Here is a 23107-nt window from a genome sequence, read left to right on the forward strand (position 1 = left end):
TGATTTGTGATGGCAAAAATGAAATTTTTCAGTGTTGGAAGAATACCGTCACATCTTTCTGTGATACATATTTAGAAATAGTTGTTTGGCATTGTTCTCACATCAAGAAATATGGCCAGACCTTTGCCCTAAACTAAAGGATGTTAAACAATATGTGAAACTACTCTCTAACTCGACTAACAAAAAGGCTATAATTAATGTTTTATATTTTGGTCTAGTGTGATATACCCCTGGCTCTTTTGTTATTACATACTATCTCCTGTATGCTGAATCTGTATTATGTTCTTTTGTTTAATTAAATAAAAAAAATAAAAAAGGAAACTGAAAACAGAAGTTCGGGTTCATTAACAGTTTATTTTTTATTATTTGTTCCCTGACTCCTCATTTACAGATTGAATATGGAATGAATAAAGATAGGCCTGCTTCAAATGCTACCCTGTCACTTTAAGACATCTCCAAATAAACTGAAATACCTCATCAGAACATGCTCTATCATAGTGGAATTAATCAATCATAGACATTCAACCATATTCCAGATATATATTTATAATACAGACTACTAATAAACAGATATATACTATATACTAATTTTTTTTACTGTTTTCAGCGGTGATCCAGAGTGAAAATCTGCAGAAACTAGCGGAATGGTTTTCTGTTTGGCATGGAGATGTGTTAACATTCACAGTTTTATTTTAATTGGTTTGAAATCTGCGGGAATTTTGCATCCACAGATTCCGTGTGGTCACTTTAAGACATCTCAAAATATACAGAAATACTTCTTCAGAACATGCCCTATCATATGGAATTAAATAATCATAGACATTTATTATTCCTAATAAGCAGACCCAAACAGAATCTGCAGATGTTTTTTTGTGATTCAGAATGAAAATCTGCAGAATTTAGCTGAGAGGTTTTTTTGTTGGCTTGGGGGAGGAGATGTGTTAACATCCGTACATTCCGTATGGCCCTGGTAATGTAACAGCAACACAAAGAAACATCAGAAAAAGATCAGAAATACATCTGTAGTGGGCGCCTGGTTAGCTCACCTGGTATAGCGTGCGCCCATATATAGAGGTTTACTCCTTGACGCAGCGCCCGCAGGTTCGACTCCGACCTGCGGCCCTTTGCTGCATGTCATTTCTCTCTCTCTCTCTCTCCCCTTTAATGACTTCAGCTGTCCTATCAAATCAAGGCCTAAAATGGCCACACAATAAAAAAAATATAAAAAATAAGTCTGTAGAAAACATTTTATCTTCTTTTAAAGTCGACAGCGGCCCTCCATACGTCAGCCCCTTGTCCCAGTGTGATGTCCTCCGGTAAAGACTCGAGGCCCAGCAGAACTGGAAGGCCTTTCTGCTCCAAGTGGACCTCTAGGGTGGTCTTCATGCTGGAGACAGCAGAGAGGGGGGGTATGAAGAAAAAACAACTGTTAGCACCAAGGGCGTAGGATTTGTTTTAAAGTGCCCATATTATGCTTTTTGGACTTTTCCCTTTCCTTTATTGTGTTATATATCTTTTTTGTGCATGTTATATACGCACCCTCATACTCTGCTTCTGACTGGCTAGTAGTCCTTACCTAGCTACTGTCAGGGCACGCCCTCATACTCTGCTTCTGACTGGCTAGTAGTCCTTACCTAGGTACTGTCAGGCTACGCCCTCATACTCTGCTTCTAACTGGCTAGTAGTCCTTACCTAGCTACTGTCAGGGCACGCCCTCATACTCTGCTTCTGACTGGCTAGTAGTCCTTACCTAGGTACTGTCAGGGCACGCCCTCATACTCTGCTTCTGACTGGCTAGTAGTCCTTACCTAGGTACTGTCAGGGCATGCCCTCATACTCTGCTTCTGACTGGCTAGTAGTCCTTACCTAGCTACTGTCAGGGCCGCAGCCCTACTCTGCTTCTGACTGGCTAGTAGTCCTTACCTAGGTACTGTCAGGGCACGCCCTCATACTCTGCTTCTGACTGGCTAGTAGTCTTACCTAGGTACTGTCAGGGCATGCCCTCATACTCTGCTTCTGACTGGCTAGTAGTCCTTACCTAGCTACTGTCAGGGCACTCCCTCATACTCTGCTTCTGACTGGCTAGTAGTCCTTACCTAGGTACTGTCAGGCTACGCCTCATACTCTGCTTCTGACTGGCTAGTAGTCCTTACCTAGGTACTGTCAGGGCACGCCCTCATACTCTGCTTCTGACTGGCTAGTAGTCCTTACCTAGGTACTGTCAGGGCATGCCCTCATACTCTGCTTCTGACTGGCTAGTAGTCCTTACCTAGCTACTGTCAGGGCACGCCCTCATACTCTGCTTCTGACTGGCTAGTAGTCCTTACCTAGGTACTGTCAGGACACGCCCTCATACTCTGCTTCTGACTGGCTAGTAGTCCTTACCTAGGTACTGTCAGAGCGCCCTCATACTCTGCTTCTGACTGGCAAGTAGTCCTTACCTAGGTACTGTCAGGGCACGCCCTCATACTCTGCTTCTGACTGGCTAGTAGTCCTTACCTAGGTACTGTCAGGGCATGCCCTCATACTCTGCTTCTGACTGGCTAGTAGTCCTTACCTAGGTACTGTCAGAGCACGCCCTCATACTCTGCTTCTGACTGGCAAGTAGTCCTTACCTAGGTACTGTCAGGGCACGCCCTCATACTCTGCTTCTGACTGGCTAGTAGTCCTTACCTAGGTACTGTCAGAGCACGCCCTCATACTCTGCTTCTGACTGGCAAGTAGTCCTTACCTAGGTACTGTCAGGGCCACGCCCTCATACTCTGCTTCTGACTGGCTAGTAGTCCTTACCTAGGTAATAATAATAATAATAAATTGAATTTATATAGCGCTTTTCATGTCAAGGCCCGCCCTCATACTCTGCTTCTGACTGGCTAGTAGTCCTTACCTAGGTACTGTAGGGCCACGCCCTCATACTCTGCTTCTGACTGGCTAGTAGTCCTTACCTAGGTACTGTCAGGGCGCGCCCTCATACTCTGCTTCTGACTGGCTAGTAGTCCTTACCTAGGTACTGTCAGGGCACGCCCTCATACTCTGCTTCTGACTGGCGAGCAGTCCTTACCTAGGTACTGTCAGGGCATGTCCTCATTAGGGTTGGGTATCGTTTGGTTTTTTTTCGGTTCCGGTGCTAAATTGATACTTTTAAAACGGTTCCGGTGCCTAAACGGTGCCTGAATCGGTACTTTTCAATAAAGTAAAAAAAAAAATAAGAAAAAAAATAAGGGTAGTAAACAACAGTCAGTGACTTGTTTATTGCTAAGGACATGGTCAAAATTAAAGATTTAATAATAATGTAATAACTATAACAATAACAATAAGTTATTTCACCAGTAAATTGCTGTTGAACCCCAGATGGGAAAAGGGTATTTTACAATTACTGTGAATGCACCACGAGGCTACCTGTTTTAAGTGAATGCACCGTCTGTGTTGTTAAATTCCGACAACGGCAGCTGCAAGTGAACGCACCGTCTGTGTTGTTTCATTCCGACCATATAAACATACTGTATATCTATGAATTGCGACAACGGCTGCTGCTGCTGCGCTGCAGAGCAGACTGTTACATCCCGCTGTTGAAGTCCTCCACAGTGAAATACAGTCACACTTTACACTGTTTAACGTTAGCTGTCAACATTTTACCGGTGTTTAATCCAGCTGCTAGCTAAAGGTAGGCGAACGTTACATGCTGTCAGGTGTAGTGTAAAGTCAAGCACCGAAATGAGGCACCGAAATTTTCGTTCTTATTCGGTCTCGTTACTACCGTTTACGTCGGCACCGATTCCCTATTGGCACCGAGTTTCGGTACCCAACCCTAGTCCTCATACTCTGCTTCTGACTGGCTAGTAGTCCTTACCTAGGTACTGTCAGAGCACGCCCTCATACTCTGCTTCTGACTGGCTAGTAGTCCTTACCTAGGTACTGTAGGGCCATGCCCTCATACTCTGCTTCTGACTGGCTAGTAGTCCTTACCTAGGTACTGTCGAGGCACGCCCTCATACTCTGCTTCTGACTGGCTAGTAGTCCTTACCTAGGTACTGTAGGGCCATGCCCTCATACTCTGCTTCTGACTGGCTAGTAGTCCTTACCTAGCTACTGTCAGGGCATGCCCTCATACTCTGCTTCTGACTGGCTAGTAGTCCTTACCTAGGTACTGTAGGGCCACGCCCTCATACTCTGCTTCTGACTGGCTAGTAGTCCTTACCTAGGTACTGTCAAGGCACGCCCTCATACTCTGCTTCTGACTGGCTAGTAGTCCTTACCTAGGTACTGTAGGGCCACGCCCTCATACTCTGCTTCTGACTGGCTAGTGGTCCTTACCTAGGTACTGTCAGGGCACGCCCTCATACTCTGCTTCTGACTGGCTAGTAATCCTTACCTAGGTACTGAGCATGTGCGACTCCCAACAAAGATGGAACAGAAGTGAGATGCCTCACTCTGTAGCTAAAACAGAGAGCTCAACACACAGGGTGAAAAGAGGAGCTGCAGCAATGTGTAGTACAACAAAAATATGGTGTTGGTCGAAAATTAAACCATGTAAACCTATTCTGGTATAACCCCCTAAATACAATTATGAACCTGAAAATGAGCATAATATGAGCACTTTAACATTGGGGGTGGGCGGGGCACATTATAACGGGAGTCTTTTTTGCATCAATTTATGATGCAAATGTCTTTATGTAAAGGAAAGTACTATTATAATCATTCTCCTGTATTGTTCAGAACTTCTCAGACACATTTAAAACATTACACGTGTTTCTGGGTGTTTTTTTTTTTTTAGGAATCATGTACATCTTAACAACAATACTATTAGATAATGAGACCTTGTTAAAGCCATGAGCTCCAAAGTGTAAATCTACGTAAAAGACATGACATTTAAAATCACAAGAAGTCCCCTCTTTATTTTTCACTTTAACCCCGCGATGTAGTACAAGTAGACACAAATACTGTTTCCTGTCAGATCGTTTAAAAATCTTGGCATTTCCGAACGCACTTGAAGGCAGCTTCATTTCACGGGGAAAGAGAAAGCTATATATTCCCAATACGGGGCATATTACCCCCTGCATCCCCCCCGAAATCTACGCCTGTGTTTAGCACTGTCTGCATCCATTGTTTTTTTTACCACAAGCATGCCTTTTCACTTCCCTGCCCAGCTGCTGCTTCAATGAGGATGACCTGTGACTGAGGGGATACAACTTAAGCTCCTTTTTCCCCTGACAGATGGCTGCCTGGAGGGGTCACGCTCCAGTCCTGGAAGTCAAAAGGCTCCAAATCCCAGGGGAGAGCCTCCCCCCGGGTGAGACCTCCACACTTTACTCTGATTAAAGCTGTCTAGAATCAATGGATTCCTTCAGACTAGGGTGGTGATCTTTGAACTGACAATAGCAACACTTCTCACATTCATGAGCTTACATTAAAAAAACAAAACAGCCCATGGGTAAACTAGGGAATAGAAGTCAATAATGCAAATGTTTTGGGATTGTTTTACCATTTGGTGCGTTACCTCCTCAAAAAACTAAACTCACAAATGGTATAGTGGTTGTGTTTTCACTATAGAGGTGTGTGGTGGGGGTGAATACAAATGGCTTGTGCTTACTCCCAGATTGGTTGGTAAGCCTGGTCCGGCACGTCATTATTCGTCTTCAGCAGCAGAATTTCATGCAGCTCCAAAGAGAAAGTGTCGACGTCCGTGACAGCGAGGAAAAGCTTCAGCCCTTTCCTCTCCTCCTTGGACAGCTTCTGCTGGAACTCAGAGGGCAGCCTCTGAAACGGGTCCTTAAAAACACAATCATTTATGATATATATATATATATATATATATGTGTTATGGAGAGAATTACATTCAAACTACGGAACCAAATGGATATTTTTGAAGAGAACTGGTCAAAATGGCTTAGCTACGTGTCAACTATAAGACCTGACTTCACATAGACCGCAAAAATAAGGTTGAATCCTCTTAATAAGAAATGTTTTTTTTCCCTATTTTCAAACAGGATCTTTATAATTTTATGTATGATGTGCTTATGGTAACTGGTGTTTGACTTAATGCACAAATCCTCCCCTCGTCATGTTATGTTGCGTTATGGTGTATGTTTCGTGCCCAGATGGCACATAAAAGAAAACTAATAAAAAGTAAATAAAAAAAAAAAAAAGTTTCATGTGATTAAAAAACAAAAAGGTGCTTTTTTTTTTCCTAGCCGAAACTGCAGTGCAGAGAGAACTCTTGGAATTCAGGTTTTATTGGGGTCAACCTCTGGGCGCCTGCCGTGTCAAATGGCACACTTTCAAAGGATTACAGCCCAGAGAATTTAACTCTGTGTGGTGTTTGGGGTCAGTCACTGGGTCACCAGTAAAAAAATGGTGACACATAAAACAAATAATGTCCAATGTTGGTCAAATAATGTGCATTTCATGGATTTTGAGTCTTGACCCTTGTGTTGTCTTCCCGTCGACCATGCAATTTAATTTTTTTCCTGGGTCAAAATTTTAAATTAATTAATTTTTTTCTGTTGTCGCTCTTCTCAATGTTTTTGTCACTTTTTTTGTTGGGTTTTTGCTGCGCTTCTTTTGATGTTTTTTTTTTTTTTTTTTTTCCAACGTTCTTTTATAAAAAAAAAAGAGTTTTCAAATGCTATATAATTTTAGCCTAGAAATGTAGACGCAACCCAGCGACAGCAAATTTATTTTGCAGCCAGGGGGGTCTAGGCACTGTCCGTTGACTTGCGAGCTGGAAAAAACTCTGGTCAGGCCAATCACATCGTGTATAGAGTCAGTGGGCGGGGCTTATGGCTGCTGCTGCTGGGAACAGCGGTCTTCTGGAAGACTTGGAGTTCAGCTTTTCTTTGAGAAAAGAACAAAGAACGGCACTGAAGTCATTCTTAAAAAAGGAAGATGTGTTCGGAGTTTGGCCGACCGGATACGGCAAAAGTTTAATCTATCAACTAGCTTCGCTACCTTCTTCGTTGCTCTGATTGGTTGTAGCGCTATCCTATTGCGTGCAGAGGGAATTTGAAAGACAACCGTTTATCCCGCCCCCTCGGATTGAGCCCTGCCAATGGTGAGTTCCCCCAGACCCAACATCTGGATGTGGGTCTGGCTTGTCGGGCTAATATAATTTAATAAAACCCAAATTCAATGAAAGTAGTGAACTGATCATTTATATTACTTGTTATGAGCGTTGTATGGAACCAACCACATTATTTATTTTGACAATTGGGTTGAAAGAAACCCACATTTCTGATATAGAAACTTTTTGAAAATGGGTCAAATTTGAGTTAAAAGAGGCTTTAACTGTTATGACTGAAGGATAGGGGTATTGTATGTCATAATTAAAAGCCTAAAAAGTTATGTTTCTTTCCTGCCACATCCAATAAAGACAGAATTTTGTGATTTTATTGATACTTACTTGCTTTCTGTTCAGCATAAGCTCCGATTTCCAAGAAGTCAGGAGCTGCCAGGTGGATGTGCTGTGTTCAAGCTTGCTCTCTCCAAGACCCTAACATGAAAATGAAACGGCGCTTTAATTCATATTTCAAACGATCATACCTGATTTGGATGTATTTTTTTCTACCAGGGCTATTTGTTTTGATTCATTCCTGTCAGGCAAACTGGTGGCGCTTGCTTGACTTCTGTAATCCATCATCGCAGTGAGGATGCTGTCACTGTTACACTATGGTGAATGGGGATGCAGATTCAATGGAGATTGAATGACAACATCTGCACAGCAGCACTTCACAACAGCAGCTTAGTCTGTAGGGTACCGGAGGAACCGGAGGGTTGCCGGTTCAAGTCCCCATACGGACCGAAGTATGGTGGTGGACTGGTAGCTGGAGAGCTGCCAGTTCACCTCCTGGGCACTGCCCAGGTGCTCTTGAGCAAGTCACCGAACCCCCAACTGGTCGGGGCAACATCAATCGCGGGCTGCAGCGCCCTCAGTCTGACATCTCTATACAGTCCTTCCAGAAAAATGCGTTTTTTTGTGATTGTTGCGGGCAAAAATCCTTGATTATGCTGCACGTTTTCTTAAAAAATACAATGGAATATGCGGCATATTTATGCAATTTTATGCGATAAATTGCGGGAACTTGCAAAAACTGCGGTTTGATAAAAAAAGAGGACAAAAAGTGATTCCCCCAACACCCTGCTTTTCGATGATGTTCACGTGGCGTAATTACGTCACTTCATAACGTTCCCATGGCAACAGGGGAAAATGGCTGCTCTTGTGTGAAGTAAACGCAACATTTTTCAACTTTCTGCTAAGACATATTATGTGACTTTTTTGCAACGAAAATGCGGGGATTATGAAATCATAGAAGCCCTGCGGAAATCGGCAATTTATGCGGCGAAAGTGCGGCGTATTTGAAAAAAATGCAGCCCCCGCATAAATATGCGGACTTTGGCTGATTATGCATTGAATTATGTGATCGCATAATCACGTTTTTCTGGAGGGACTGTCTATAGGTACTGAGCATGTGTGTGTAATTTGTATGTTAACAACAGAGTGATTGTAATTTACCTTGCAGGATCAATAAAGTATAAATTATTAGGTTCCGCTTTACTTAAAGGTGTCTACATAAGAGTGACATGACACTGTCGTGAACGTGTCATAAACATTATAAACAAGTCATAAAAGTTTATAACATAACGCTTCTTTTAGTAAGTGTCATTCGGTTTTTGTCATGACAAGTTCTGGTTAGGGTTAGAGTAATGGTGTAGACACATATAGCCGACGGGCGACCGTTGACAGAAAACCCTGTCGATATGATCAGTCGCGTCCCCGAGGTCCAAAAAACTGCCACAGAACAGACCAAAAAGACGAGAGGAGACGAGACGTAATACATCTCCATAGCAGCAGGCGGCGCTAATCTGTAATGTTGCCCAAGAAATGAAAACCGGCAGCTGATTGGACGAACACGTCACATGGGTTCGTTTTCTCCGGAAATTCAGAGCCAGACTGTCATGGCGGCCGTTCAGAATACGATCTCATATCGTACTAAAATAGTTCACTGAAACGTGTTTCTGAAAACATTTTAAGAGAGAAATAGGCCGTGATGCAGTTCCTGAATCTGTCTTCATTTCAGCTCAACAAAGGTCAGTTTAAAAGATTTTCGTCAGCTTTTGAGAGACTCTAGTCACCTCATTCTGCTCGTCATTTCCGGGTGAGTCCTGACTTCCCTGCCGCCGACTGAACATGTCAGGTCGGCCAAAATGAACGCCGACAGCCCCCCAGACGGACGACGGCACGGGACACACCGAACAGATTTGAGTCACTGACCTCGCCAGACTGTCCCACGGCCGATAATCGGCCTGATGTGTCCCGGCCTTTAGGGTTAGGGTTCATGTGTCATGACTTATGTAGATACCTTCAAGTAAACTTGTGTGTGGATTATCATCATTCATGCAAGTCTTAAAAGTCTGCTAATAGATTTGAATATTTTACAGAAATGAATGGAAACTAAAGAATGTCTGGAATGCAGGTTAGTTTGGAATGGTAAATCCAAACTAACCTGCATTAGTCTAAAACATGCAAATTGCTGTTGTGGACTTAAACACTAATTGTTGTATTTAGTATCAGATTACCAGAGCAGGCAGTGAGATATGACATCAGAGTATACGTGATGAACCTTTTCATTTCACTTATTTCCACACAGTAATGTCAAGCGGTAGTGAAAATGGGAGGTTTTTAGAAAGAAAAACAACAAGTATTGGGTGTTGTCACGGTGCACTGCTTACAGCACGATGTCGACATGATCCCATTCTTTGCATAGCAGCGTTTGAATGGTAATAGCTGTGGCTCTGGACGGTTTCTACCTTGGCTACAGTGCTGGAAATCTGTGCTTGCTCCATGTGCAGTGAGTCAGTGAGGTAGGACAGAAGATGACCTTGTGGATCGCCGCCCATCTTGCCGAGAAAGCGAAGGCCAATCTCCACCACGAACAGCGCGTCACACACATCTGTGTATGAGCGCAGCACCGTTCTCATGGCGCTGCTCACCGAACCCTTCAGCGGCTCCTGTAGAACAGACGGGGAAACTGTCAGCGGGCCAGCCAGAGGAAGGAATGTGACCTATGTCAAAGTGGTCTCATTAAATCCGACAGGGGAAACTACTGTGAACATTCTTCGGCTGGTATCGGTCCGTTCCAGATTTCTTTTCCTTTTATTCCACAAAAAAATACATTCCACACAAAAACACAAAAAACAAACAACAGAACAAATGCATGACGGATCAGGTCTAACCATCAATTAACAACCACACACCAAAAGATTAAAAAAAAGGAAAGAAAAGAAATAAATAACAAAAATAATAACTTACTTGAGCTTCCTACCTTATTGACAACTTCATTTTTGGATACATTTAATGATCTCTCAGAGTAACAAGAGGCACAGAAAAAGTGTGCGAAACAAAAACAATAATTTCCATAAAGAAATAAGACAAACAGGCAGTATTTTGAACTCCCCATTGGTCTATCCTCCCTATTTAATACAAAACTTCTTTTTTTTTTTTCCATCATCCAGATGAAGACTTTGGTACCATAAAATACTAAAGTCCATACATAAATAGTCTGGATCAACAAAAGTACATTTCCAGGATTGTTACGAACCCTCCCTTTTCTGCCTGCTGTTGGCTTCTTTGGCTTGATTGGCTGAGCTGGCAGTTTGGGAGGGCTCGTTACTTGATTGGTGGACACCTGGGTAGGCCTCAACCAATACTCTTTATACAAGTCATGTTTGATTGTTCTGTCTCTTCATTCTCCTGCTCCTAGGTTCCACATCTCTTGGTTTGGATTTGGTTTGTTTCTTTTGTTGCAGTTGTCATTTGCTTACTTATCTTTCACTAAACAACGCTAACTGGCACTAAAAAGCTGGATTTCCCCTCAAAACAACTGAAAAAGGTACTCTAGGCCAACTTACAATTTAGGCTAAAGTAGACAAACTAATTCACTCCTAACACTTTAAGACGAGCCCCCACTTGTCACAAACAGACTCAAAGCATGTGACAAAAGAGGGGAGACCAAACAGGTTAAAATGCCAATTAAGTGTTTATTGCAACATAAAGAAACTACTATTAACAAAAGAATCAAAACAGATGTAGAATCAGTGTTATCAGTAGTGTAAGCGATGTATGTGTGAGTGAAAGATAAGTAAGCAAATGACAACTGCAACAAAAGAAACAAACCAAATCCAAACCAAGAGATGTGGAACCTAGGAGCAGGAGAATGAAGAGACAGAACAATCAAACATGACTTGTATAAATAGTATTGGTTGAGGCCTACCCAGGTGTCCACCAATCAAGTAACGAGCCCTCCCAAACTGCCAGCTCAGCCAATCAAGCCAAAGAAGCCAACAGCAGGCAGAAAAGGGAGGGTTCGCAACAAGGATAAAGCCTGAATTCAACTAAATTGAATCTGGGGTTGGGGCGCCTGGGTAGCTCACCTGGTAGAGTGGGCGCCCATATACAGAGGCTCAGTCCTCGACGCAGTGGCTCAGCGTTTGAGTCTGACCTGCGGCCATTTGCTGCATTTCTTCCCTCCCTCTCTCCCCCGTTTCCTGTCTACAGCTGTCCTATCTATTAATATGTCTAAAATGGCCAAAAAGATTTACACGCTGAATTTGGATGGTGCAACAAGGCCGGCCTGTTTGGTTCTTTCGGGGAATGATGGTAAAGACTTACAAAGAATATGTTTAGGGCATTCACTCTCTAACTGGGACGTTTTGGGACCGATTGGTGGGATTGCTGTGGATGAAGTACACACAGAGATACACTGGTAAGAGCCAATGAGGTTTAACCATGTATCAGCTCATTTAAATAGCTCACGTTACTGTGTTGTGTCAACAGTTAACTACATTTTAATATTGTATGTGGCGTTTTTCATTTGCGGGGTGCAAATGTTGCACCAAAACAGGTTCCTTCCTGAGCCACCGTCACAGCGTCCGGAGCTTAGCGCCACCCAAGACAATTGCGATTGGTTTAAAGAACTGCAGGTCGCCTGGGTAGCTTAGTTGGTCGAGCGCGTGCCCATATGCAGAGGTTTAGGCCTCCTGCACACTGCCTGCTGCGCCGAAAACTCGTGCATGCTAGAAATAGGACCAACGGCTATTTTTCACGCGACACGCAAACGTGTTGGAAGCGTTTCCAGGCAAAATAGAATACAAAAAGATGTTTATATGACATTTTGACACAAATACATTTAATAAATGACATTTTGATGTTTGAAAGTCTCTAGGTTTTGACATAAATGTAGATATAAATGTCATTTAAAAAAATAATAATCGATTTTCAAATACTGAACCTGTCAATACAGAACCATATTTTATGTAGCCTATTTTGCCTTCAATACTGCCGACGTCTTTGCTGTAATCAAATCAGTATATATTTATGTTTATGGGAAACATACATGTGTACAGACAAGGCTAGCAGCAGCAGCGCCGCGTCAGACACCTTTCCGCTGTGTAAAGACAGAAAAATCCCCTTTCATATTTCGCCTCATGATTAAAGGCGGAAATGCCCCCAAAAAATAATCTTAAAAACAAACAAATGCAAACAACCCAGAGCGTATTTTTACAGATTATTTTATCCCAGAATCTGTCTGTGGTGTAGCCCCAACTTACTCCACAGCACTGTGAAGACAGATCTGGCAATAAGAGACTAATAAGTACGTGAGCTGGTCTTACCTGATGAATCCTGTCTCGGACCTCGGTTAGAACCACAGAGAAGTCCTGCAGGTGTCTGTTCAAGTACCTCGAGGTGTCCTGAGTTTGATCAAAGAGGACAACAGTGCTGGTTAGCAGAACGTTTGGTTTTACCTGACACGTGCACGCAAGCTGTATGATTAGCTTAGATTTGTACCGCTCGGATAAGTGGTTTCCCAGCCAGGAAGCGACGGGCCAGCTGGGTTTGGATGCCTGGCAGGTCGTATTTGCTGTCCGTCTCCCCGCCTTTCTTCAAGGTGTACTGGCAGTGGGATAAAACCAGAGGCAGCAGCTCCCTCTCTGGGCTGCACAGCGTCAGCTGGGTTTCTGATATGCTCTCTAAAGGAACACTGTATTCACTGGGGAAAAATAAAACGGGAGAATGTCCATGATCGGCCGTATTAATCATAGGTTTAAAAACACATGAGGCTGCTTCAAAGGTGACGTGATGTCACAGGTACAGGTGAGAATATGAAGTCCAGTTCATATGCGTCTAAGCCTGAAAGCTTATTAGATATAATACATCTAATTATATAACATATTGACTACATCTCACAGAAAATAGCAAAACATATTGGAATTATCCTTAAAGTGGGCACCATGGTTAGCCCAAAAAGCTTTCTTACACTTTATTATAGTTTAATATATCCATATCTTAATAATCTCTTTCTTCTTCCAAAGCGTTGCTGCGGTGTCTAGTTTCCGGCAGCCATCTGAGTACGTTTACATGCACACTAATATTCCACTATTATTCCGAATATGACAATATTCCGAATTTGATACATGACATGTAAACAGCATATAGCGTTTGGATATTCTGATTAGGCCTTTTTCCAAATCTGGCATTTTCAGATTAAGACATGTGGGATATGCCGGTATTATTCAGATTTTATAATTATTCTTTGGACATCTAAACAGCCCATTTGGGATATGCGTCTCCATCTGGGTTTTTACTGCAGTTTGTGACAGTTTGCAGCCTGTTTATGGCTTACGGTCAGCTCCGTGCGTTACTATGGTTGCTTTACACAAACCAACCAGCAAACAGTTCAAGTGAGTCCGGCTGCGGTAGAGATGCATCCTCAAAAACACAGCTACTTCTTAACATTATGAAAATACTTGGATATCATCAGGTTTTGTATATGCACAAACATCACAACGCCGACGTTTTCAAGGAATGAAAGAGGGATGCTGTGTTTGCATGGTCGAACGAGTCCGCTGGAAAACTTTGAAAAGATCGTATTTTGCACGGCTGCATGTAAACGGGAATATCAGTGGAATGATCACTTTCATTAGCCATGGAAACAGCTTAGTCAGAATATTGTCTTTTTCAGAATAAGGACAAAAACTGGAAAATTGTGTGCATGTAAACGTAGTCACTGTTTCGTAAAAAGAAAATTCTTTCCGTCTTTGACATCAATAAGATCCAAATCTGTGAGTTTGTGTATAAAGCCGTCCACAGGACTGAAAGCCTGACTAAAGTTGTTTCTGGAAATGTGCAGAGCAGCCTGTGCACTCGCCGGTGGCCCGGCTGTACTGACCTGTCCTCCTGGCGGCTCACCCGCACCAGGCTGTTATGAGTCTCCGACAGGAAGTCCACCAGAGTCCGGAGACACGACCCCGGTCCGTGTCGGCACGGCGACAGAAACTCGCCAGAGCTCTCGGTTGTCAGCTCCTTCCTACACAAGTCATCAGCACCCAAGTCTGCTGCTATATATACACACACACAGGCATGGGAGACAGTACATGAAGTCATGTAGATAGAAAGATAGATAGAAAGATAGATAGATAGATAGATAGATAGATAGATAGATAGATAGATAGATAGATAGACAGACGACACGCACACACAAGACAGACAGACACAAGACAGACACACACACACACACACACACACACACACAGAAGACACACACAAGACAGACAAACACAAGACACACAGGACAGACAAACACACACAAATCAGACACAAGACAGACAGACAGACAGACAGACAGATAGATAGATAGATACAGGGTTCATACGCATTTTAACCAAGACTTTTCGGCAAATTTCCATGACTATGTATTCCTGAAAATGTCCGTCGACATTATACAATAAGAATACAAATCTGTGTTAAAGTTTACCCTCAGAGGTTTAACTATAAAATGAATGATAATGTAGGTGGTTCATAGTGGGATTCATAATATTGCTCCACGAATACAACGGTGAGGTTAAGACAACGTGAAAATACATTCGTTAATCACATATTATTATGCTGTGTTAAAAAAAAAAAATTCCATGACTTTTCCAAAACTTTCTGGGTCTTTTTAGGTTTCCAAAACCTTTCCAGGCCTGGAATTTGCATTTTTCAAATTCCATTACTTTTCCAGGTTTTTTTCAAAACGTATGAACCCTGTAGATAGATAGATAGACAGACAAGACACACACACACACACACAAGACAGACACAAGACAGACAGACAGATAGACAGACAGATAGACAGATAGCTAGATAGATAGACAGATATATATATAGATAGATAGATAGATAGATAGATAGATAGATAGATAGATAGATAGATAGATAGATAGATAGATAGATAGATAGATAGATAGATAGGTACCTCTACTGTACATGTGTCCATCAGAGTTAAATGTTAATAGAGACATGCTTACAGCTGTTTGCCACCTCTGTTCGGAGGCGGTTCCACACCACGATGAATCTCTCCACTCTCTCCAGCAGAATCTTCTTCTGGTATCCTGATGAGGAGAAGGAGACAGCTCAGTTTGTGTCGCTAAGTGATCCATTTAAAAAATGCTGTTTTGTTTCAGGTTGGGTTGCGACTAGTCTATATTGACGACGTTTCATTTGTGGGATTGTTCAGGTGCCGCCGGAAATTCCGTCGGATGTCCCAAATTTATGTCACCTTCCTCTTCCTCTGTGTTGGCGTTCTAACCTCCGGTGGATTTGTGAGGACTATGGTTAATTGCTCCTCAGATCTCTGCAGGGTAAATCCAGACAGCTAGCTAGACTATCTGTCCAATCGGAGTTTTCTGTTGCATGATTAGACAACTTTTGAACGTACACATGTTCCACCAAAACAAGTTCCTTCCAGAGGCTGTTGGGCAGAGGCACCGTGGCTCTGTCCGGCCCAAGACAATTGTGATTGGTTTAGAGGAATTCAAATAAACCAGAGCAAGTTTTACTCCCATCCTGTGTGTGTGTGTGTGTGTGTGTGTGTGTGTGTGTGTGTGTGTGTGTGTGTGTGTGTGTGTGTGTGTGTGTGTGTGTGTGTGTGTGATGTCAGCAGCAGGGTGTTGGATGATGGTTTCGTTGTTGTACATTCAATTCAAAATAAAATGTGGATCTACCTGCCGGTATCTGCTGTAACATCTGGGCAATAGTCTGCTCGGTAGAGTCTGACGTCCGAGGAAACACCCTCAGCAGGTCCGACTGTAAAGCAGCCAGCTCAGGCAGGTGACGTAACTGCCTCACACAGTGAATCTGTAACAAACAGAGTCAGCACATGTCAAACACTCCAAAAACAATATAATGTCAGGACCACATATAGTACATTTTAACAACATGTAGTGATGCAACGTGCATCAATATCCGCTGAGAAAGAGCAAAGAGTGTGAGGAAAGACGCAGACCGGAGAGACCCGAAAACAAGAGCTTTAATATTTGGAGTAACTAGAGTAGATGACTGGACTTTTGCTGTCACTTTTAATAATTGTGGGAAGTAAACCTACGGGGTTCTGGGCAAAGTAAGTGCCTTTTTTCAGAGCACATTTCAGCCTAACTAACTTCCCCAGAAGAGCTAGGTTTTCAGCTGTGCATGTTTGATATTTAACATGTTATCTCTGATCCTACTCAACTGGTGCAGAAAACACTCAACTGTGTGGCCATTTAAAAACCTCTCATGTTTTAGCTTTTGAATAAATGTAAAGTATGTTTTTTCGGTTCAACATGGATATTACAGAGCCCGTCTTTATAGACGGTCCTGAACCTTTTATAGAGTGTCCTGGTGTCAGTTTTTTCAACACTCCCACAGATTTCATTCAATCTCCAAAAAATGTGGTATATATGGATATTGTTTTGTTAAATTTAACCACAGTTTCTGCGAGATATCCTGCAAAAGTTTGTGGAAAAGTTTGATTTTCCAGCTCGCTCCGTTAGTGGTGAAGGAGTTAGCTAAGGCTAACGCTAGCGATGCTAAGCCGACGTCACGACCAAACGTTAGCGATTGGTTATGGCAGATCCAGAGTGGCTCTGGGCAGATCCAATAGTTTTAAACTTCAACAGAGTACCCGCCTTCAAGGAAGATAACACTTGTCAATGGAGAGAGGCCAGACTCTCTGTACAAATGAAATGGACCAGAGCCTGGTAGGACCAGGCTAGTGTACCAGAGTCTGGTAGGACCAGGCTAGTGTACCAGAGTCTGGTAGGACCAGGCTAATGTACCAGAGTCTGGTAGGACCAGGCTAGTGTACCAGAGTCTGGTAGGACCAGGCTAATGGACCCGAGTCTGGTAGGACCAGGCTAATGTACCAGAGTCTGGTAGGACCAGGCTAGTGTACCAGAGTCTGGTAGGACCAGGCTAATGTACCAGAGTCTGGTAGGACCAGGCTTGTGTACCAGAGTCTGGTAGGACCAGGCTAATGTACCAGAGTCTGGTAGGACCAGGCTAGTGTACCAGACCCTGGTAGGACCAGGCTAGTGTACCAGACCCTGGTAGGACCAGGCTAATGGACCAGAGTCTGGTAGGACCAGGATAATGTACCAGAGTCTGGTAGGACCAGGCTAGTGTACCAGACCCTGGTAGGACCAGGCTAGTGTACCAGACCCTGGTAGGACCAGGCTAATGGACCAGAGTCTGGTAGGACCAGGCTAGAAGATCGGTACCTTCTTGAGGAACAGGCTGAGCAGCGGTAATGAGCTGCGTCCCCGTGCTTCATCCACCAGGTTGGAGAAACGCTCCACTGTCATCGTCTCCGGGAGAGTCCAGAAGGTGGAGCGATGTGTCGGGCAGTCGGCGGGGAGCGACAACATGGGCCCAGGATCTTTGAAGAGGAGATTCATCAGGGCACTTCCAGCGAGTCCGTCGTCGGCACTGATGCTCTCCTGAGCTTCAGATAGATTCGCCTGCAAATCCTGAAAACAGGCAACATTTTATCACCCAAAACGTCTTGGTGTCTTTCTTTTGAAAAGGTCCCTAGTAGTATTGATTCCGGTACTAATCAATCACGGATCAGTTTAAGAAAAAAATAAAAAATTAAATTAAAATTAAACAGATTACAGATCCGACATCTTTAACAGATAGCAGCTATACATAATCAAATGTTCTCAAATGATATTAATCATGCAACACATTTTAGAAATGTTTTAAAAAAAGTCTTTAATTGATCTTTTTACATTCACTTTTATGAATTTTACCTGATAAATTGATAAATTAACTCTACATTTATGATCTCTTTGGTCTTTGACTCAAATCAACCTATCACAGTTACAGACTTGTAAGCAATCAATGTACTGCTTTTAAATACAATGTACTGCTTACTTGAAGTACTGGGTTGATGGCAGAATCACAGACGAGCTTCTCCCAGTGTTTCCGTCCCTGTTTGGAGGACAGATCGGGTCTCGCGCCGCGGGAACCTTTGTTAACATTCAGATAGATAAGAGAAGATAAGATATAAGATATACTTTATTGTATATATATATATATATATATATATATAATGTATTGTAAATTAGTTTTGGACTCTGTCCGTCCCGCAGCTTTACAAAGACAACACAAAATACAGAAAATAAGCATCTCTCAACACATACTCTCATGCAACACAAACCATGCTCTCATATACAGTATATGAAAGCATGTTTTGCATATATAGTAAGCACATTAGCTACTTTCATTGGCATTTTTTAATTGAACAACCCTGTCGGCTGCATTCTCCGCAATAAGTGTAGCACAGCAGAGTTATGCATGTTTTTGATTTGATTGATTTATTTTACCACACATAAAAAAACACAAAGCAATGATACATTTACGAGACATGAAGTAAAAAAGACAAAGGAAAACCCAGAAAACCGTCAAAGGGGTTTGGCATGTTGGCTTCCCTAGAATAATTCAACAATAAAAAAGAGCATATAGTCTATGTAAAAGGGACTGAAGAAAAGAACAATTGAGGAGAGAAAATAAAGAGAGAAGAAAGTCAAAATAAATCAACAAAAGCAACATGCTGAAATGGAAAGTCACCTGGAGTGAATTCTGCGCAGGTGTTGAGGATCAGATGAACGGTCACCGCTGTGTTGTCCATGTTCTGGTCCAGCGTCCGCCCCAACACACGCATGTCTGTTTCCAGGTGGTTCCACAGGAAGTTGGAAACATCACGGGGCCTGGGGTGGATCATGTCACTGACTCCCTATAACAGCAACACCACCCACCACGGGAGGGTCATTACATGATTCAATACTGCTGACGTGTAAAATCTGGTGCAAATGTTGTCACGATTGTGGGTTTCTGTTGTAGTTTTTCCTGTTTTATTTTGTAGTGTCTCTCTCTCTCTCTCTCCCATGTTATGTCTTGTTTTACTTCCTGTCTTCTGCTTTCCCACCTTTCTGACTGTCTGCCCCGCCCTGATGTGTTTCTCCTGTTCCTGAGCCCTCGTGTCCAGTGTTGCCAACTTAGCGACTTTATCACTAGATTTAGCGACTTTTCAGACAAATTTAGCGACTTTTTTTTCACAAAAGCGACTAGCAACAAATCTGGCGACTTTCTTTAGAAAAGGCGCCAGTATTGTCCGGCGAGCACACAAGGTTTTTCTCTCTTGTGGTCGCCAAAACAGTCACCTCTCATTTCTGTTCTGTGACTGAGGAGCAGAGGAGCAGCCCCTCCCCTCTCTGCTCTCGCCTCATGTGCAGCAGCAGGTAGAAGGGGAGAGGGGAGAGGGGACAGGGGACAGGGGAGAGGGGACAGGGGACAGGGGAGAGGGGAGAGGGGAGAGGGGACAGGGGACAGGGGAGAGGGGAGAGGGGACAATGTAGGTACGAGAGACAGCAGGCCGCGATGGGAGAAAGACGCTGCTGAGCTGGCCTGGCCCTGGGAAAGCCAGTCTTCTTTGAGAATTCTTTATCGATATTTTTCACTCCCTTTGTAGAATTTTTACTTCAAATATAGGCTACCTAATTAATAATGATAGTTTTATATAAATTCCCGTAGTGAGTTTGCGATTATTTGGCTAAAGATTTCTATTTCTTTCTTTCTACGCTGCCCTGTAAAGCGACTTTGAGTCTATGAAAAGCGCTATATAAATTAAATTTATTATTATTATTACCTTGCTGACACAACCACTAAGCTTTATGCAAATAATTGCGTAACGACGTCATCTAGCTACTTTTAGCGACTTTTGGAGCTGGTGCTAGCTACTTTTGTTGGAAAAGAGTTGGCAACGCTGCTCGGGTCACCTGTCCCTTGTTTCACCCTCGTTACCTTGTGTATTTAGTCTCTGTGCTGTCTTTGTCTCTTGGCGGTTCATCGTCTTCCCTCCCTGTCATCCCCTGCGTCGCTTCTTCCTGCTAGTTTTTTCCCCTTTCGTGTCTTCTGGGTTTTTCTAATGGTTTTTGGACTTTGGTTTATCTTTGTTTGTGCCTGCCTGCCTTCCTCAGGACACCTTATGTTGTCTTTTGTTTCATAAAATTCCTCTTCTCTGCATTTTTGGGTCCAAGCCTCGCATTCCTGACAAATGTAGCTTTATGCCGACCGTACACCAAACGACTTCAAGTGATTCCTCAGTCGCAGACTTTTTTCCTCGCCCGTCGTCTCTATTGTTTGGTATGAGGTGGTCATAAAACTTAGTCCCAGTCGGTCTTTTACCCGTGTGGACGATCAGACAAAATCAAACATGTTTTTTTTATTACCTGCTGGAACATAGGGTCAGTTTCAGCAGATATGACAGAAAGTTAGTTTTATAAGGCTTACCTACTGCACCTTTAAAGGTCCCATGGCATGAAAATTTCACTTTATGAGTTTTTTTTAACATTAATATGCGTTCCCCCAGCCTGTCTATGGTCCCCCAGTGGCTAGAAATGGTGATAGGTGTAAACCGAGCCCTGGGTATCCTGCTCTGCCTTTGAGAAAATGAAAGCTCAGATGGGCCGATCAGGAATCTTCTCCTTATGAGGTCATAAGGAGCAAGGTTACCTCCACTTTCTCTGCTTTGCCCACCCAGAGAATTCGGCCCACCCATGAGAGAGAGAGAGACATCATGGCTTTCAATCGAGCAAAGTGGCAGTTGGTCAAGTCAAAGTCTTCTAGTGTATGGTGGGCATTAGTCTCACTCTGTTATTTGTTAAAGCGCCTTGGAGCATGGCGAGGTGTGTGAGCAGCCGCAGGATGCAGGACTGAGCAGAAGTCAGCTGTCTCTCCGGGGCTTCAGACCTCTGGCCAGCCTCTCCTAATACGTGTCCCGTCCGAGTTTGATCTCTGACACTTCATACACACAGGGAGGAACACCAATCAAATTAAACACAAACATTTGACTGAATACACTGTCAGAAAGCTTGTTGACTGAAGAGATTTACAGTATACCTTTGATTTGCACTAAATCCCTCTACTGGGTTGTGGTTTAGCCCACCAATTAGGATTCCACATATGTGACATTTTGCTACAACCACCGGTCTCCCACACTATGGGAAAATACAGAAGCATGTGTTATTTATTGAACCTTTATGGAACTTTAAAAATGTTTGCCAAGAGGGACACAAAAACATCTCACACCTCTGTCACAACGCATGGATGTCCGTTGGCACAATCTGCAAATGATTTAAAAAAAAAACACATTATATACTATGCACTGATGATCAAAAAATAACCTAAACCTTTATATAGTATAAATACTTACAGTACAGCTGTGCTCTCTTGTCTTTATTCAACCACTGCAGGACTTCACTTGTGTGATCGTCGGGCATTGTTGGCAGAAAGGAGTTCTTGGAGGAAAAGTAAGTTGAGTTATTGTGCTGCATTCATGGCAATATGTTTGGAGTATGAGAAAGGTATATTATATTCAGGTATTTTATTAAATGTATCAAGTGTTGGATTTCTTTAGGATAGATTTTGTAAAATCTATTCTTCTTGTTTTTTAAAGAAGGATTCAGATACAACAGCTCCCCAATGTTTACTTCCGCCAAAGGAATTATGTCAACAGGATTATTTCGACAAACCCGGACGATGTGCGATTGCTGTATATTAGTCCCGTACAAATCAGTGTCTTGGTGATTTGGGGTCGGAATCCCTATTATCATAGTAGTGCCCCTAGCACTCCCATTCAAAAGGCCATTTGCCCCAAAAAACGAAAATACGTATGTGTAAAATCGGTGGAGAGCCCCTTTAAGTAAGAGATAAGAGGTGTCTTACTGTAACATTCTGAGGCTGGGTGGCGATCTGATAAAGAGGAACCAGTAGAGGATTTTCACTGAGGATCACAGAGTCCAGATGGACCAACAGCTCCAGGACGGTTCGTCTCCGAGCCGAAAGAACCTCGTTGACGCGCAGAAAAGAGTCCGCTCCGCCGATCCGATTGGACAGAAGCGCAGCGCAGAACTCCCTGAACTCCTTTGACTTGACGTTTTTCAGGATCTCGTCCAGTCTCGCCAACTCCTGTAAGTGTTTCCATAGAATCACGTGTTAAAAAGAGAAAGGAAATGAACAAAAGGCTCACTTTACATCAGACATGATGTGTGCTGACCTGTGTGGAGGGAAGCGTGTTGAGGTCGGGGTTTTTGTAGCGGCAGGTGACGTGTCTGAACAAAGCCAGCGCCAGCAGACTGATCTGAGAGCCCTTCAGCTTCTGCAGAGGAAATGAAACAACACAAAGGTGAAAGAGGAATACTATGGAGTTATATTCCTATCTTTAATCAAGAGCGCATTCTTTCAATTTGAGAGCATTTCTCACTGATATTACGTTCAGATTTTGTAATAATTTCCCTCAAAACCTTGCTCTCACACTCAAATAGTCACTGCTCGCGCTTGGATTTGCTCTGCTTGTGCTCAAAGTTTGTGCTCGCGCTTGGATTTGCTCTGCTTGTGCTCAAAGTTTGTGCTCGCGCTTGGATTTGCTCTGCTTGCACTCAAACTTTCTGCTTGGACTCAGATATGTTGTTGTTTGGACAGATTTCCTGCTCTCAGCTTTGAACCTTCTCCTCGCACTCAGGCTGATTCTGCTCACTTGCAAAGTTTCTGCTCTCGGATTTCTCCTGCGCGCTTGGATTTTTTTGTGTTATAACCCTATCAAAAGTCAAAAAACCAATAGAATGCCAGCTGTAGTGTTGACCAATGAAATGATCCCAACCCCGTTGAGGGTGCCTTCACTTTACTTTAGAACGTCTGTTGAGGGCGACTGTAACCTGACTGTAACCAAGTTTTTACATCCCCGCGCCGTTTATAGCT

General features: G+C 43.1%; 1 protein-coding gene across 4 annotated transcripts in view; it reads right to left on the reverse strand.

Annotated features, from left to right (window-relative positions):
- Positions 1–334: 334 nt before the first annotated feature.
- rnf213b (ring finger protein 213b) overlaps positions 335–23107 on the reverse strand; it is a 59744-nt gene continuing 36971 nt past the window's right edge. For 3 of the 4 annotated variants that reach the window (XM_039787765.1, XM_039787766.1, XM_039787763.1), the window contains exons 45-62: positions 22407–22508; positions 22076–22318; positions 21564–21648; positions 21440–21474; positions 21251–21348; positions 21001–21151; positions 18920–19085; positions 18224–18318; positions 17569–17817; positions 16036–16168; positions 15340–15423; positions 14223–14391; positions 12842–13043; positions 12667–12744; positions 9805–10005; positions 7400–7489; positions 5591–5769; positions 335–1387 (exon numbers count right to left, since the gene is read on the reverse strand). In XM_039787765.1, coding sequence (XP_039643699.1) covers positions 1249–1387; positions 5591–5769; positions 7400–7489; positions 9805–10005; positions 12667–12744; positions 12842–13043; positions 14223–14391; positions 15340–15423; positions 16036–16168; positions 17569–17817; positions 18224–18318; positions 18920–19085; positions 21001–21151; positions 21251–21348; positions 21440–21474; positions 21564–21648; positions 22076–22318; positions 22407–22508 — 2499 coding nt within the window. In that variant the 3' untranslated portion in view covers positions 335–1248. The remainder of the gene's footprint in view (positions 1388–5590; positions 5770–7399; positions 7490–9804; positions 10006–12666; positions 12745–12841; positions 13044–14222; positions 14392–15339; positions 15424–16035; positions 16169–17568; positions 17818–18223; positions 18319–18919; positions 19086–21000; positions 21152–21250; positions 21349–21439; positions 21475–21563; positions 21649–22075; positions 22319–22406; positions 22509–23107) is intronic. The other variant, XM_039787764.1, reaches the window with a different exon arrangement.

The sequence above is a fragment of the Perca fluviatilis genome, chromosome 21, assembly GCF_010015445.1.
Source record: "Perca fluviatilis chromosome 21, GENO_Pfluv_1.0, whole genome shotgun sequence".
NCBI classification, from domain to species: domain Eukaryota; kingdom Metazoa; phylum Chordata; class Actinopteri; order Perciformes; family Percidae; genus Perca; species Perca fluviatilis.